General features: G+C 46.0%; 1 protein-coding gene across 1 annotated transcript in view; it reads right to left on the bottom strand.

Annotated features, from left to right (window-relative positions):
• The window catches only part of jarid2b (jumonji and AT-rich interaction domain containing 2b), a 102,656-nt gene that overhangs the window by 23,372 nt on the left and 63,691 nt on the right, over window positions 1–15,593 (bottom strand). Inside the window, exon 4 of the mRNA XM_070984140.1 lies at window positions 6,266–6,489. Coding sequence (XP_070840241.1) covers window positions 6,266–6,489 — 224 coding nt within the window. The remainder of the gene's footprint in view (window positions 1–6,265; window positions 6,490–15,593) is intronic.

Here is a 15,593-nt window from a genome sequence, read left to right as displayed (position 1 = left end):
CCGCTCCACAACGCTGAAATATGGCTTTCACATAATCCATAGCGGCCCACATGGTAAAGGACAGATTCTCACACTGCGTCTGGTTAAAGAAAGCCTCATAACCCTTTGCCCAGTGTGTGTTTAAGCTGTGGTTTCTTGGCATACGGCATCTGAAGTAGGATGCAGACAATCATAAGTGGTTGTAGCAGTGCCACTTTGTCGCAAAGTACAATTTTCTGGCTTTTAACCAGCGGATCAGGCCTCGGAGGCTGGGCGACCGCATCACACATACACACACTCAACAGATAGAAAAAGCCTCACATGTGCACCTAAACACACACGCAGACACACACACCTCATTTATCTTGGCGACGGAGCAAAGGCTCGTCTCCTAGACCAAACAAACACACCGAGGCTGCACACACACTGGTCCAATCAGCTTCTAATGACTTGCTTCATTAGTTAAATGGCTGTAATTTACTGCCCTGAACAGGGGTCAGAGTGCCAATGGCAAACAGACCACAGGGGCACGGGGGGCAGAAATGGGGGGAGGAGTGTGTGTTTGTTTGGTGGTGCAGCGAACAAGTGAAAAATGTTCAAATAGAGTAGGGGAAGTGTGTGTGTGTGTGTGTGTGTGTGTGTGTGTGTGTGTGTGTGTGTGTGTGTGTGTAACTTAACAGGGCTTCTGTCCTTCTGTGAACTATTTACACAGGGTAAGGTTCAGGCTCTGAATAAATGCAAGTTCCCCATATCAACAATTTTTCATATGAAGCAGAAGCTGACAAGAGGAAGAGAGATGGAGCAGACTGTGAAGGCGAGAAAGAAAAGAGCACACAGACAGACTTTTTTTTCAGCTGCAGAAAGAAGGAGCGTGGCAGAAAACAAGGAGCAGAGATCAGACAAAAACAGATGTAAAAACAGCACATCTGTATCCTGTAATATATTCAAGATCCCCAAAATAAGACTGTCTAGGAATTGGAGAGAAGGGAGAGAGGAGACAAAGGAAGAGAGACGCGCAGAGCCAGCCTACCGAACAGACGGAGCGGTCCAGTATTGACCACTGTGGGAGTGGCTGCAATACCGGAGACCCTGAATGCATCAGAAAACACACACGCACGGTGAAAAAAAAAAAAAAAAAAATACTACTCAGTCCGTCTCAGAGACCTCCAACAGGGTTTGAGCCCAATCCCCCAATTACATCGGCTTTTCATCCACCTCATTCCGACCGCAGACAAATCATAATTAGGTCTGAAAGAGTCTATTAGGATTGTCATTTTTAACAGGGATCTTGGGTGGTGGTGGTGCTGAGAGGGGGGCGTAATTACAAACCCTCCTTTCTCTGGCTACCCTTCTTTTGTCCCCTTAACTGGAACTGAAACAATGAGGACTATTTAAATAGTCAATCAGGAGGGTTTTTAGCTGCCATGGGGACATGTGGACGTGCTGACTTAGGGCAAATGTGTGCACAGGGAGCACGAGCGCTGTTTTTTAAGGGAAGGTCGGAAAGGGAGACAAATCTAGTGGCGAGGAAACGTTATCTCCGACAGCTGAGCTCTGCCAAAACTGTTCATCAGTCACTAGGGGAGAAACAGAGAGAGAGACTGAGAGAGGATTAGGGATTACGTCTCCAATCGACATTCCTTGATGTCAGCAAAACCATTAACCCCACAAACAGTGGCTGCGCTCTTGGAGGAGAACGCGGGACAAGTCGGTGCTGCAAGTCCAATTTCTGCACAGCATCGCCAGCGACAAGAAAGTCACAACTCTACTCAGACGCTTCGCAGGCTTTAATCGAACAGCAATCATACATTATGGAGAGAGAAAAGTGCGTCATCCCAGCGGGAAAGCCAGTTGTCGCAGCAGCACTTGAGAGAGACACAAGAATAGCTGTTGGACTTGAATCCCAGGAGTGAAAGTGTGCTTCTCGTTAAGCGAGACTCTCAGACAATAAAAATACCATCAGACAAAATCCAACAATGGAGGCACAAAGGCAGAGGTCCAAAGCACCGTTCCTGGCGTTGGCCATCTTGTCTTAAAAACCAGATGTGAAAAGTCCAAATTTGTCTCACATGTGTAATCACGTCCTAAGCATCTGAGGTCTTTGGTTCACTGGGTCAGGGCTGGGGGGTTATGTAAGCAGAGCAGAGAACCTGGCCTCGCTGAACCTGAGGGAGAGGCACCACATGCTGGGGCTGGCGGGCACGGACGAGGGCCCAGAGGGCACTGAGGTAAACACAGCAGTGGTGCACATATACACTGACACGCAGGCACATGCACACACTCCTGGAAATGAGTCTTATGTAAGAGCCACATTTCCAGGATTGTGTGTGTGCAGTTATTCATTTACTCCCTTATCTATTCTTATCTGTGTCGATGTGTATACTGTATGCATGTGTATGTGTGTGTACTTGTGCCTAAATAAATGCATAAAACAAACCCTTCCTCGTGCTTATTGTTGAATATTTTTAAGATGAATGCTTACGCAGCAGTCATTCCTGGAAGTCTGAGCCATTTACTTAAATAGTAGGCATCTCAATCTGAAATGAAGCCCTTGGATGGTTTAGAAAACTTGAAGCAGACCAACATTGAGTGCTTCAGTGTGAATCTATACTTTACTCTGCTCTTCTCAGTGCTGCCCCCTCCCTGCCAACAGCAGCACTACACCCTCTAGGTTACCAGAGGCAGACAGAGCCAGAGGCAGACTGTCTGGCTACCACCCAAATGGCTTTCTCCATGGATATAAACAGCCCAACTACAGGCCTGGACCACACATAAACACCATTCTGAGAACACAGGCAAGGACTGAGCGCTCGGCTTGTGTGTGAGGGTGAGTGTTTGTGTGTGTTTGCAGGAGATGAGCGGTGAGATAAATACAGAATATAGGCCCGAGACAGTGTGGGTGGTGAGCATGCATGGTGCGCATCCTTCCATATAGTAGACAGAAATCTTGCTTTTTCACTCCTCTGTCCGAGTTACTCCCACGTTGCATCAGAATAATCGGGCACCCCTGCCTTCTCCCCCCCGCCGGAGGAATTAAAAATAACTTTTCCTCGGAAACGGCAACAACACCACCACCAGTGGGAACAAAAATCCCTGAAGAATAAGAGGTCGCCAATTACAAACTCCGGCACTCATGCAAGGGTACGTGAGTAACAGGCAGAGTGATGGAAAGCTGAGTTGTGATTTCACAACACGGAGTGACACAAGAGTCCTGCTTTCACAAGATTTTTTTTTTTTTTTTTTTTTGCTGCAAACTTCAAATCCTTCATGTTTTAACTGCTTTTATGTAGCTGTCAGAATGAGTGATAGATAGAAGCCTTTGGGGTGGATGTGTAATGTTTGCCAGATAAGAAAAGCAAACACTGCAGCCGGGGTGTGTGTGGGTGTGTGTGTTTAGACTTTGTGAACGTTTGACCTGGGCTGAGTCCCAGAAATCTCCACTGATGGGGTTTCAGGGGTAGAAATGTCGCTAAACGCCCTCCCTTAGAGCTTGAAATGAGTGAAATCAAATTGAAAAGAAAGAGAATTAAGGAGACTGTGGATCTGAGATTTCCATAATACAGTTGGGATCCCGTCAGAGGCGTTCTGGTAGCAGACATGAAGCAGCCTAATGTGTGCGGTGGTCAGATCACCAGAGACACATATCAGAATCTTAAAGGGGATTGGAGGTTTCAGACGATATCAAAGACCTGGGTCCCTTTGAAAAGATTAACCGGGCTAACACGGTTGTCCTCGTGGGCTGTGTGTGTCGTCATCGGCCCTGGATGCTGCCTGCACACACACACACACACGCAGACAATGGCAGGGCACACTGCAGATAAGCAGGCAACATCAGTGGTGAGCATGGATTTGCACTCACGCACACGCTTGAACAAGCACACTCAGAGACACACAACCTCAAGGGCTCTGCTGACATTCTCCCATGTCCCTTTCTTGGTAAGGGTCCCTGCATATGGGTCATCCGAGAGGCCAAGGGGAAAAACAGAGCAGAAGAAGCCCTGCGCGGGAAAATGTCATCCTCGCAGCATGGACTGTAGACACTCACACACACACACCCCCACACACACACAGCTAAACTTGGTCTATAAATACGGCAGTAAAGCAGGGAGCGGCAGAGTGGAAAAAGCCCAGTGGAAAACCAGTCAATCGTTAGCTTAGCAGCCTAGCTCTAAAATTAGCCTTGGTAGCGCAGTAGAGTACAGCAGCGTGCGCACACACACACAGACACACACACACATACACACAGACTAGAAATCATCTTGCAAAGCACCATTCCTAACCTTAATTATAAAGAGAGAAAGCAGCAAAACTGAGTCAGGACCAGCCACCTACACCTCATTAGTCTACCACTCCACATGTAAGGGAGGGGTTAGCTTAGCACCCAGAGCCCAGAATAATCTCAACTTCAAAGTGTATGGGACATTATATCATTAGCCTATGTAACATCATGGCCTATATATGCAAATCAAAGCCCCTCTCACCAAAAGCTTCAGTCAGTTTTAGCAACCTCCAATTATGCGTTCTTGAATGAGCCCCTGAAAGGTTAAAATGACATTCCATAATGGGAGCATTCTCGTCAGAATAGCAACGTATAGCCGCCACGTCCCAGAAGACTCAAATCTAAATTTGCCTCTCCTGAGGCTTTAGCCTACTTTGTAAGATGGGCAGAGGTTAATAACGATAAGTGTAAATTAATCTGAAGCAAGCTGGTTCTTTGTCTTCAAAACGAGTTAATTCTGGTCGTGAGGACACGTTAAAGAAAGAGGTGAGTGGGATATTTAACCGAGGGGGAAATTAAGATAGCGGACAAAAGTCATGCACGGACAAGGTTGTTTGAGAAAATGGTTGCAAACTTTTTTTTATTAGTATTCAGGCCTTGAATGTGTCCCTCCCTCTCCTTTCGTATGTCATAAAAAAAAGGATGACTCAAGACGGAAGGTAAAGCTTATGATTTATTAATGGGTACAAGGGTCGTTGTGCTTCCTTGCATCTTATCTACGAGTCTGAATACACACAGGACATGTGTTAGAGACTGTTACTGGTCTTATCAACAACAGAAATGTGGAATATTACAGGATGAAACCTGACCAGGGAAACACTTGGCGCGAAAAAAAAAACAACTATATTTTTTTTATGCAAAATTCAATTTTTATTCTATTTTGATATATTTATATGTAAACATATGATGCCTGCTACATATAAGTTAATTAACCCTTATGGTTTCTTACTGAGCAGTGGATCAGTGCAGATTTTGAAAGCGGACTCATGGGTTTGGGTCTTGAAACGTGGCTCTTTGTTCTTGAGGCTAAGCAGAACTTTAGAGCCGCGGCAGAAACTTTTTGCAGCGCCCTGGCAGCGGACTAGCTTTCTCTCTGTGCTGGCCAGCGGCGTGCAGATTATAAGTAACATGAATCCTTCATTAACTCCGCAGGAAAAGAGACGAGGACTTGTTTAGTTACTGTGAGTGTCGAGGGGGGTTGCGGCTAATTTGTGCTACTGTACGCGGGCAGTTTATATGGGTGTGTGATAGTATCTCAGTGCCTGCATTCATCCCAAATAGTTTTCCCTGTTAAGACACTTCCAATAAACAATGCTGCTGTTTGTAGCATGAGAGAGCTGCAAACACACACACAACTCCAACTCTCTAATTACTCCACCGTGGCTTTTACAGTTCATTTGACATGGAAGGTGCGACATAGTGTCAATGAACCTGTGTAGTGTTTGTAGTGTGAGGGTGTGTGTGACTGTGTGAGAACGACATGCACGCACAGCAGCTGCCGCGGTGGAGGGTGATGGGCAAGGTGTTAAAGAGACAGATAGTTGTTGAAAGGTAGGAAGGGAGAGATGTGTAAGCTGATGAAATGCAGGATAATCTTAGCCTGGGGCAAGTACACAGTTATTTGTAGTATGTGTGCGTGTGGCTGACGGGTGATCAAAACTCGACTTCACAAAATGTACTTGAACTGTACGCCTCTTTATGTGCGTGTGTGTGTCCATAATAAAGAGCAGGGCAATGTGTTTAACCACAGCTCAGGATTTCCAGATTTCAGGCTGCATGGATTGTGTGACAGGTCATGGAAATGCTTGATTACAGTTACTGGATGTGCTCACAAGCTTACATACTGCAGGCTCATTTAGAGACAGCCAAACAGTAGCAAAATGCTGTCCAGCCCCAGCCTGTGTATCATCTGACATATCTGCAGCTTCCTTGTCTGACAACATCCCTTCACGTCCCCCACTGGCTGCAGGTGAGCATGTAATTATGTGTCCATCTGCTGCGTCTTACCTCTGAGGCAGAGGAAGGTGAGGAAGTCCTCCGTCTTGGGCTTGCGCCTGGACAGGTCCTGAATGGAAGAGGACAGGGAAGAAGAGGCGAGGGTTGAGAGGGATGCGGAGGGCACGGTGACCAGGCCAGTGTTCAGGCTGCCCGGGTCGGCCACCTTGACGGGCGTAGTGCTGGGCGAGTTGGGCTGTGACTGGGCAAACTTCCTCTGGGCCTGGAGCCGAGGTCTGAGAGGCAGAGAAGAAGAAGGGGGGGAGAGTGAGTTAATGATATGCATTACTGAACTACAGCCGAGCACACTGGTGTTTCCTCCACAGCGGCGGGACACCACGGCGAGGAGGCTGCCACGACCACTTCAGGCTACATTCACACTCGTACATTTCGTTCACGTGACCCTTTTCTACAAGAAATCAGCATCAGCCTACCAGCAGTTAGTTCAACATGGATAACAAATTACAGCTGTTGCTAACCTTGTTGTCAATGCTAGCAGCTGTTGCCCAGTGTACGTGGTCACGTCACAGGCCTTTTCAGGTGTGTCTGGACGGGGTCATTTCTGATACGGTGCTAAAATGCTTGTCTGTTCATTTTAAACCACTGATTTAAAATGAACACACATTAGTGTGGACTTAGCCTAAGATAAAAGGTAAGTTAATGCATTTTATCAGATTTTACGCCCCAAGCACGACAGGACTTAGTCAGATATATCACATTGATTTCAAACAATCAAATACATTAGGGAAAAAACACACGTGCAGGAGTGTGTGGTTACTGCTGTATGAGGTATGGAGCTGGTATCAGTCATCACAATACATCTCAGCAAAAGACAAAGCAGTCTGCAGCTGATTAAAATAACACATTTTACTTAGGAGCACACACACACGCACACTCGCTCATCTTTATTACTGTGGCCATCATCTCACTGTGGGGTGGATTACTGAGACAATTATCCTGCAGTGAAGAATTGATCACCTTTGTGTGTGTGCGTGTGAGCGTGTGTGTGAGCACATCATGATCACTTGCAGGCGCCCACGCACTCACCGGCTGACATGGTCATTCAGCGTTCAGAGTGTTTTGAGTGTATTTCATTGTGTGTAACAACGACATGTGTGTAGCTGCAGATACAAGTACATGCAGTAAGTTCCTCTTTTATTCCTGCTGAGCACCGAGTGAAAGATAATTGAGCTGTCCATAAAGCAGAAGCAGCGGTGGCAGCTCGTAATAAACAAACACGCAGGCACCGTCTGCAAGAACGGAAGAAACTTATTTCTTCATCTCTCCATCTTTTGCCCCTTACATCTCTTTCTCACTTTCCACCATTTTATTTTCCACTCTTTCTCCTTCCCCCTCTACCTTGCACTTACTTTCCAATGAGGTGCACCAAACCTTTGATATGTCTCTCTCATTTTTCTCTGCTCGTCTCTTTTCTCTCTTTATTTCACTGTGGGTGTCGGCAGAGGCGAGGAAAGGAGGAGAATATTAAAGAAGCGATGTCTGTCTGAGGGAAAGCGATGGACTTACCTGTCACACCACCTCCCTCATACACAACACACACACACACACCTGGGTGTGGACACTCACACACACTTAACATGTAGGCGCATGCACCCACACACGCACACAAACAATATAAGTCCTAGACTGTCAGGGGCCGCATGAACCGGCAAGTGGCCTCAATCGATTAGTGCAGCCGTGTGTGTGTGTGTGTGTGTGTGTGTGTGTGTGTGTGTGTGTGTGTATGTGTGTGTGTGAGAGAGAGAGAGCTACGCTAAAAATGTTGAAGAGTAGTGATAGAAGCAATGTGATATCCTGGTATTATTTGTCAATTTGTCACGGACCGGATTGAAGTAAGGGAAGATAGGATCATGTCTGGAGAGCTCCCACAATGCATTTGGTGCACTGAAAAGGTGCAGAGTTCCGATTACACTTCAATCAGGGAACAGTGCGGTGTCAAAACGTGTCAATTTCCTGCCGCGACATGGGTGTAAGCTCAATATGTGAGAAATTGGGAGATGATTGCACGCACATTGGCAAAGCGCCGCATTTGGCCTCGAGGTGTGAGAAAACGAAGCCGAGTTTGTTTACAATCAGAACACTCAGTAAACAAAAAGCTTCGACTGTGATCAGCTCTGCATTTTAGAAAGCCGGAATTCAATTACACACAAAAATGGTCTTTCCAAAACGTCCACCCTGCTTATCATTTAAGGCTTTTAGTCTCCAGACAAGCGCGGCAGTGACAGGTTTAATCACTAATATTACTGCATACAAGGTGTTTCAGTGCTGCCTTATTTCGACATTCATGTAAAAGCTAGGTGCGTACGGGAGGTGCCGTGTTCCCCTGGTATTACAGAACAAAGACCATGGCGATTCACTCGGCAAACAACAATGAGGACAGGTGTCACTTCACACAAGGCAGTGATTTACTTGCAAAAATAAGATTGAGGGCAAGAAGGCAGCACGAGCGTGAGCTGAGATACGACCAAAGAATGGAAGAGAGAAGAGAGAAGCGGGTTTTTGCTGAGGTTGTCAACCGGTATAGACGAAGGGCATATTGGAACAGGATAGGAAACAAAAGATAAAGGAAGGGACTGGAGAGACAAGGCCAAAGATCAGAAAAGCGAGAGGTAAAAGCACAGTCCTCTTTGTTTCACACATTGTACCCGCTAGGCTGGCCTTCTGTTGTCGCCTGACTGGAGGGATTCAACATGTGCACAGAAGCAAACACTTCCACATACACCCACATGCAAAAAGCACAAACGCACGTATACCTGCCCAACATCAAGTCTAGCCTCATGAAACATTTACCTTCTCAGTCTGCACGCACGGCATAATAAAACTTCGCCTGTGAACACCGGGGATGGAGAGCATGGGGCATGCAGACAGAGAGAGGTATGGAAAGGGATGAAGTGATGGAGAGAGGGGAGGAAGGGCCCGTGGGAGGGTGATGTGCAGAGGCTGGAAGCAGGGAGGTGAGCGTGACTGCAAGGCTGGGTGAGACGCAGTGTGTGAGAGGAAGAGAGAAGGGAAGACACAGAGTTTACGCAGAGATATGACAGACATCAGTCGTTTGGCAACTTTAACCACAAACACGCCGCTACATCTACGCTATTTCAGCACACACACACACATATATATCTACTATCTTGCACATAAGCAGACACTTATATTTAAAACATCAGGCAAATTATAATAAAAAAGAAGACAAAAGGGACTTTACACTGTAGTTACAATGGAGGCTTCACTGGGATTTAAGCCAAGTTTGATTTATTGTGTAGTCAAGATATCAAAGGACTTTTATAGGATTTTCTGCAGAACACTTCAGTGCAAAGCTTCAGTTTAACTTCACAGCCCGTTTGCTGCATCTCTACCTGTGGAATCACTCCTGGAGCCGCTGCCTTGGCTACGTGTCCTGAACTGCGTTTCATGGCAGTAAAACTTCAAAAACTGTTTATGGAGATGCTTCTAAAAGCATTTATTTTCCTTTTCACTCACTCTCACTGTCAGGCCAGCCTCTCTTTCATGTTCAAGTGCGTTCTTTGTTGTTCATCCATGGTCTTTCCTCTCTAAGACCCGTCTTATTCACATCCTTCTTTCAGTTCAGAATTTGAAGACAGAAAAGCTTGCAGTGTCAAGTGTGCTGTATGAGTACATGTGTGCCTGTAGGCTTTACCAGACCTTGAGGGGACTGTTTGTTAAACACACACACACACACACAAAACCCCACACTCTCTTTCTCCTTACTTCACCTTCATATCAATAGTAATTTCATATTAATAAAATTGCTCTTGCATAGACATGAGCGCGGCCGTGTGTGAGGACCTGCAGGTATGCATGGTTGTGTAGCTGTTGCTATGCTAACGGTTCAATCGTGCAGGCACCCAAACCTCTCCCACCATCCAATAAATTCAATCACCTTCAATTCAATATCTCAGAGGAGGGAGCAGTGCAGACTAAGCTGTGCTATGAACACTTTCTAAATAGTAAGCACGGGAGAGACTGAGAGCTCTCCATAAAAGCCTCTTTGGTAAGCTAAACCCTGGATAGTTTTATTGCACCAGCCTCAGATGAATAGGACTCTATTTAACTGCTTAAAAAGAGAGATTTACACACACAAAAAGAAAAAAACAGGCAGTATGACAACAGAGGTAAAGCGCAAGCAACTGTGCAAAAGAATGGGGACAGAGACAGATGAGCTAATAAAGCTAAGTGCTTACTACATCCTGTCTAGACAGTCAGCCAGAGTCTCTTTAGACAAGCCTCGGGTTTTCCTGGGACAATCCTCTGTTATCTGTTACCTATTAACTAACATGGGAGATGCGCTGGGGGGGCTTTCCCAAAGTCGCTGAAAATACATTTGTGGTTACAAGTAATCTCTGGTAATTGGACTAAATTTCTATTTATGTACATTTCTCTGTGCGTTATCAGTTGTCATCTTCCTGCTTTATTGGCATGCTAAAAGCAAAGACGGTCTAATAAAAAGGTAATAAAAACAGACCTGCTGCGCTGATGATGTGATAACACGGGTTTGGCAGTGAATCCAAAAGCAGAGGGAACGGATAAATAAAACCGAATCACCCTCCTCTGTGGATACGACAACTTCAGTAGCTGATTCTTTTAAAGATGACAGACAGTGAAATAGAGTTCAGGTGGTAAAACAGAATTACTGTTATTATCACGATTAAGGGTGTCAGAAAATCAGAGCATGGAGAACAATGATAGCAGCGCTTAGTTAACAGTGAAGCCTTGCCCCCGGAGTTTTGTCAATAAGGAGAAGAAGAAGAAGAAGAAGAAGAAGAAGAAGAAGAAGAAGAAGAAGAAGAAGAAGAAGAAGAAGAAGAAGAAGAAACATCGATGCTGAGCCACATCTCTTCACTTGTATGAGGGGCTTGAGTATGGCTGACACACACACACACACACACACACACACACACACACACACACACACACACACACACACACACACACACACACACACACACACACACACACACACACACACACACACACACACACACACACACACAGAGACCAGGTAAATATTGAGAAATCAGCATGGGAACAATTTGCATGGGCATGACTGTTTGTGTAAATGCTGCCATTGCACTGAAGGCTGAGGGGTAACATGAGCCTCTGATTTAACCCTCTGTCTGCCCAGAGGAGGGCTGCCTGTGTGTGCGTGTGTGTCCATGTGTGCAGGGTACACTATGTTCCCATTCGTGCTGAACTATAGAATACTGGTGCAGCGCCGTAGCAGGTAAGCGAGGCTTACGTAAATTGAAATTAGCCTGATTGCTCTGATTGAAGGCGAATGAGAGGAGAGCTGGAGAGGCGCAGGGAGGGAAAAGAGGAAAGAGAGACCCAACAGAGGGAGAAAAAGCAAAGAGATTACAGCAGGATGTCCCCATTCATCCCGTCCTAATCCACCTTTCATCCATCCCTTCCTCCCTCCATCGTTTCCTGCTACCCCCCAGCCATCTACCCTTCAAAGGGCTGCTCTAATGTCTAATATTACACGTGGCACCGTAGCTGCTGGGGCATTGATTATCTCTGAGAGAGACGGAGTGAGAAAATTTTGACGATCCTGTCAGCCAGCGATCGTGGGGAATGAGACCAAAAGGAGGGAGAAGAAAGGGAGAGCATAAAGGGCCATTTGTGATTTCCTTCTAACACATAAAATGAAGTAAGATGAAAATTGGGAAGGAGGCGGCGATGAAGGGACAGAGGGCCTGGGACAGAGAGGAAGACGAGCTGCAGCGAGCTGAATGTGTCCCACTCAGCCAGAGCCAGACATGGATCCCACACATGCACGCGGTCCCTGTCAATCAAACACTTCTAGCTCTCTTCTTCTGTCCCCATCTTATCAACACCCTTCCAGTAATGGCCGTTTCCATGGGAACTGCTGTGATGGCAAGACTCCTCAATGTGGTCATCTCGACTTATGTTTCGAGGGCGTTGGCAAGCATCCACCCTGCTGAAGTGTCTCTGAGCAACGCTGCACTTCCTAAGAGGTCCAGGGATTAGAGGGTGACAGGGGAGTGGATTTTCACTCCTGTCCCATCCCACAATAACACCCCTGTCCCACCCCATCCCAGTGATTGACTCCTGTCCCATTTCCTTCCTGTGCTGTGCTTTTCTTTGATTACTTTGTGCACTACTGCACAGATTTGTATTGACACCATTTGGCCAGTTTTGGCACCTAAAGTCCAAAATATGCTCCAAAGGCTTTTTTTTGGAGGGCCAGAGTCTACACATCTAATACAGCATGTGGCATGATTCACACCATGCCTGCCTTAGCTGAACATGAACCAGATGTGGCGTCTAATGTTGTATTTTTGTCCTTTACTCTGCTTTGCAATGCTGTCTTCCCTGAATCTGACTCCACTGTCCTTCACGCACTGGTCAGGCTGCATCCAACCAGCAACCAGAGCAGACAGAGAACGAACAAAAGACAACAGAATGACAAGCATTCTGCTCAAAATGAAGAAACTACACTTTATTCATATTAGAACTCCATATTTATATGAAAACCGCTGACATCCTGTCCTACAGGAAAATGTTAGCTTCTAGCAGGGATGTTGATCAGACCCTCGTCTCTGACCTCTCCTGGTGGAGGGAAGCCAGCAAAAACTGAATTTCTCCTTCGCACTCAGTCAATAACTCAATAACCCTCAGTGTAGGAGAAGGAGAACCGCCAACCTCCAACTGGCTCCTTATACCAGTTTAGTGTCAGCCAAAGCACATCAGCAGGGTGCACAGAACAAGGAACGAGATGACTAAGCACACGTGTGTGTGTGTGTGTGTGTGTGTGTGTGTGTGTGTGTGTGTGTGTGTGTGTGTGTGTGTGTGTGTGTGTGTATGTGTGTACAGAGCTGACACCAGCTGATTTATTAAACCGCATATCAACTCATTTGTGCAGAAAACACTTATAATAGATGCAAAGGAAAAAATGCTTTAAATGCCAATTAGGCGGGAGTGATTGTTGAAAAAGCAGCCTCTGGTGCACGTTTGATTTATTGAATAAGCTGTTGGCTCAGCATATCAGCATCTTTCAATTCTTTAAATATATCAAATATTCACTAATGGAGCCCAACGTGCACAAGAACAAGCGCTACATAATTTAGAGCAGCGGAGGGGACGAAGTGATACAAACACTGCTGAGACCTGAACTCGAACAGCATGTTATTGATGACGCAGCTTTAATTGCTTAATGGGTGAAATCTAGCTTGAAACAAGTAATCAACACCAGATATCAATATTCTGCTTTTAGCCTGAAATTTCCCTTTTTTCCTACCAAATATAACATCAGATCTAAATGAATTGGTGGATAGAATGACACGCTGGATGACCGAGCACCTTCGCGTCAGAGGGCATTTAGCATGGAGTCTATCTGCGGCCCTGAGGTCACAAGAGGTCACACTGCACACTGCGTGCTTCCACACGGGAGCCTCAGCTGTTACGTGTGGCAGCGGCGGTTTGGTTTCAGACCTTTGCTGTCACGCTGTAACCCGATGCTTGGAGAAGGCTGGCGTGTGGAACAGGAGCTAGTATTCCCTGTGTTGATTTGCGCAAATGTGTCAGCCTCTGACTTTTAAAGCACTCTGCACTCTTCACGCTGCCAAGTTCTTTGGATGCAAGCAGGCGCCGGTGATGCCAAAAATGCTGCATTAATTGAGAAATAATTGCTTATCTTAATTGCAAAACACCAGACACAACAAAAACAAACATGTTTAAGTAACTATATGCTTATTTCAGGAATTCAGTAAGTGCATCCATAGCAGTGTAAGTAATCCTCAAGACATGTCACAAGCCCAGTCTTGAGCTTATCCGCGGCGTGTTCACGGCTTTGATCGATGTTGGCAAGAGCCGGGGCTCGAGTCAGACTTTGCGTTCCCTCCCATGGTAAAGGTTATTGTGTGAGGAGAAGAGTGCTGATCCAGAGTCTGTACCTTAGGGGCTGTATTAATTGGCTCCAGATGGCCCACATGGTGCTGATAAAAGACTACCTCACTGCAGCTGGCTCTGTGAGAGAGAGAGAGAGAGAGAGAGAGAGAGAGAGAGAGAGAGAGAGAGAGAGAGAGAGAGAGAGAGAGAGAGAGAGAGAGAGTGCGTGCGTGCGTGCGTGCGTGCGTGCTCGAGTCCATTTTGTCCTGATGAGGGCAACACGAATGTACATGTTTATGTACCTAAGAGTATAAATGTTTATACGCAGGGATTAAGCATCACCAAATGTGTATGTGTTTAATCTGCGCCCCTGCCCTCTCATCTATATTTATTTCTGCGTGTGCTTCCTGAGAGCCTGTTCAGATCAAATCCATCAGCAGATAAAGGAATGAAAATAAATTGTGTGTATGCACAGCGATCACACTGTAATTGGCACCATGTGTATGTGTGAATATGAGCATTAAAGCACGCGCGTGAAAAAGACAAAGCTACTACGTTTTAGCACGAATACCAAACTTTTCTTTACAGGCAGTCAGCTGTGAATTCACTGTATACCTTTTAGTTTGACACATTTAAGAGCTCCAGATGTTTACGGATGTTACTTCTTAGCCTGTGGGGAGCAACGACCAGGGTTGAAAGTGCACCGTGACACGCTCAGACCAGTTTCCCAACACAAACCCTGAAGGGGATGATGTGTGGTCAGCGTAAACAGTCATAACTGAACACTCCGCCTTCCTCTGACCCACTGACCTCGTGACCTTTGTACATGCAAACAGCCTCTGTACAGACCACAGTCGCGCATAGGCCGAGCATGTGCACAACAAACACAAACACCACTGTTAGTCAATGAGCCAAAGCTGCTGGGAGAACAAATAAGGACACAGCAGCCCACTGGAACAGGCCTTAATAACATGATAGCAGGGTATATTTACGACAGAATTTCTGTATATCTTGTCAGCATGTGGTTTTAAGGCTCAACTGTTTGGTGTTGACATCAAGATTAATGTGACCATGTTATTCAGAGGTGTGATTGTTTGTGCGTCCCAAAACAGATGTGACAGCTATACGCTTCACGCAGTCACAATAAGGCTAAAATTCATTTGAGATTAAAGATATCGCAGGGCTGGGGTGCATATTTAAATATAACCTTGGCTTTTCACTCGCCCTGCACCCCCCCCCCCCCCTTTTTTTTTGAATGAAACAATGAGAGTGGAGATGGCCTGATAGGGAGATGTGGAGAGAAAAGACATCTTGACAATAGATCAAGCTCAGCTGTATCTCTGTGAATATATAAATGCTATATTAGGTCACATGGCAGTCAGCCATTGTCCCCTGTGTCACCTTAAAAGTGCTAATGTACAGAAGTGGCACCACACTTAAGCTAAACGCCTCT

This window comes from Chaetodon trifascialis, chromosome 17 (assembly GCF_039877785.1).
Source record: "Chaetodon trifascialis isolate fChaTrf1 chromosome 17, fChaTrf1.hap1, whole genome shotgun sequence".
In the NCBI taxonomy this organism is placed as follows: domain Eukaryota; kingdom Metazoa; phylum Chordata; class Actinopteri; order Chaetodontiformes; family Chaetodontidae; genus Chaetodon; species Chaetodon trifascialis.
The sequence above is the reverse complement of the archived record's forward strand: the minus strand, read 5'-3'. Positions and strand labels throughout refer to the sequence as shown.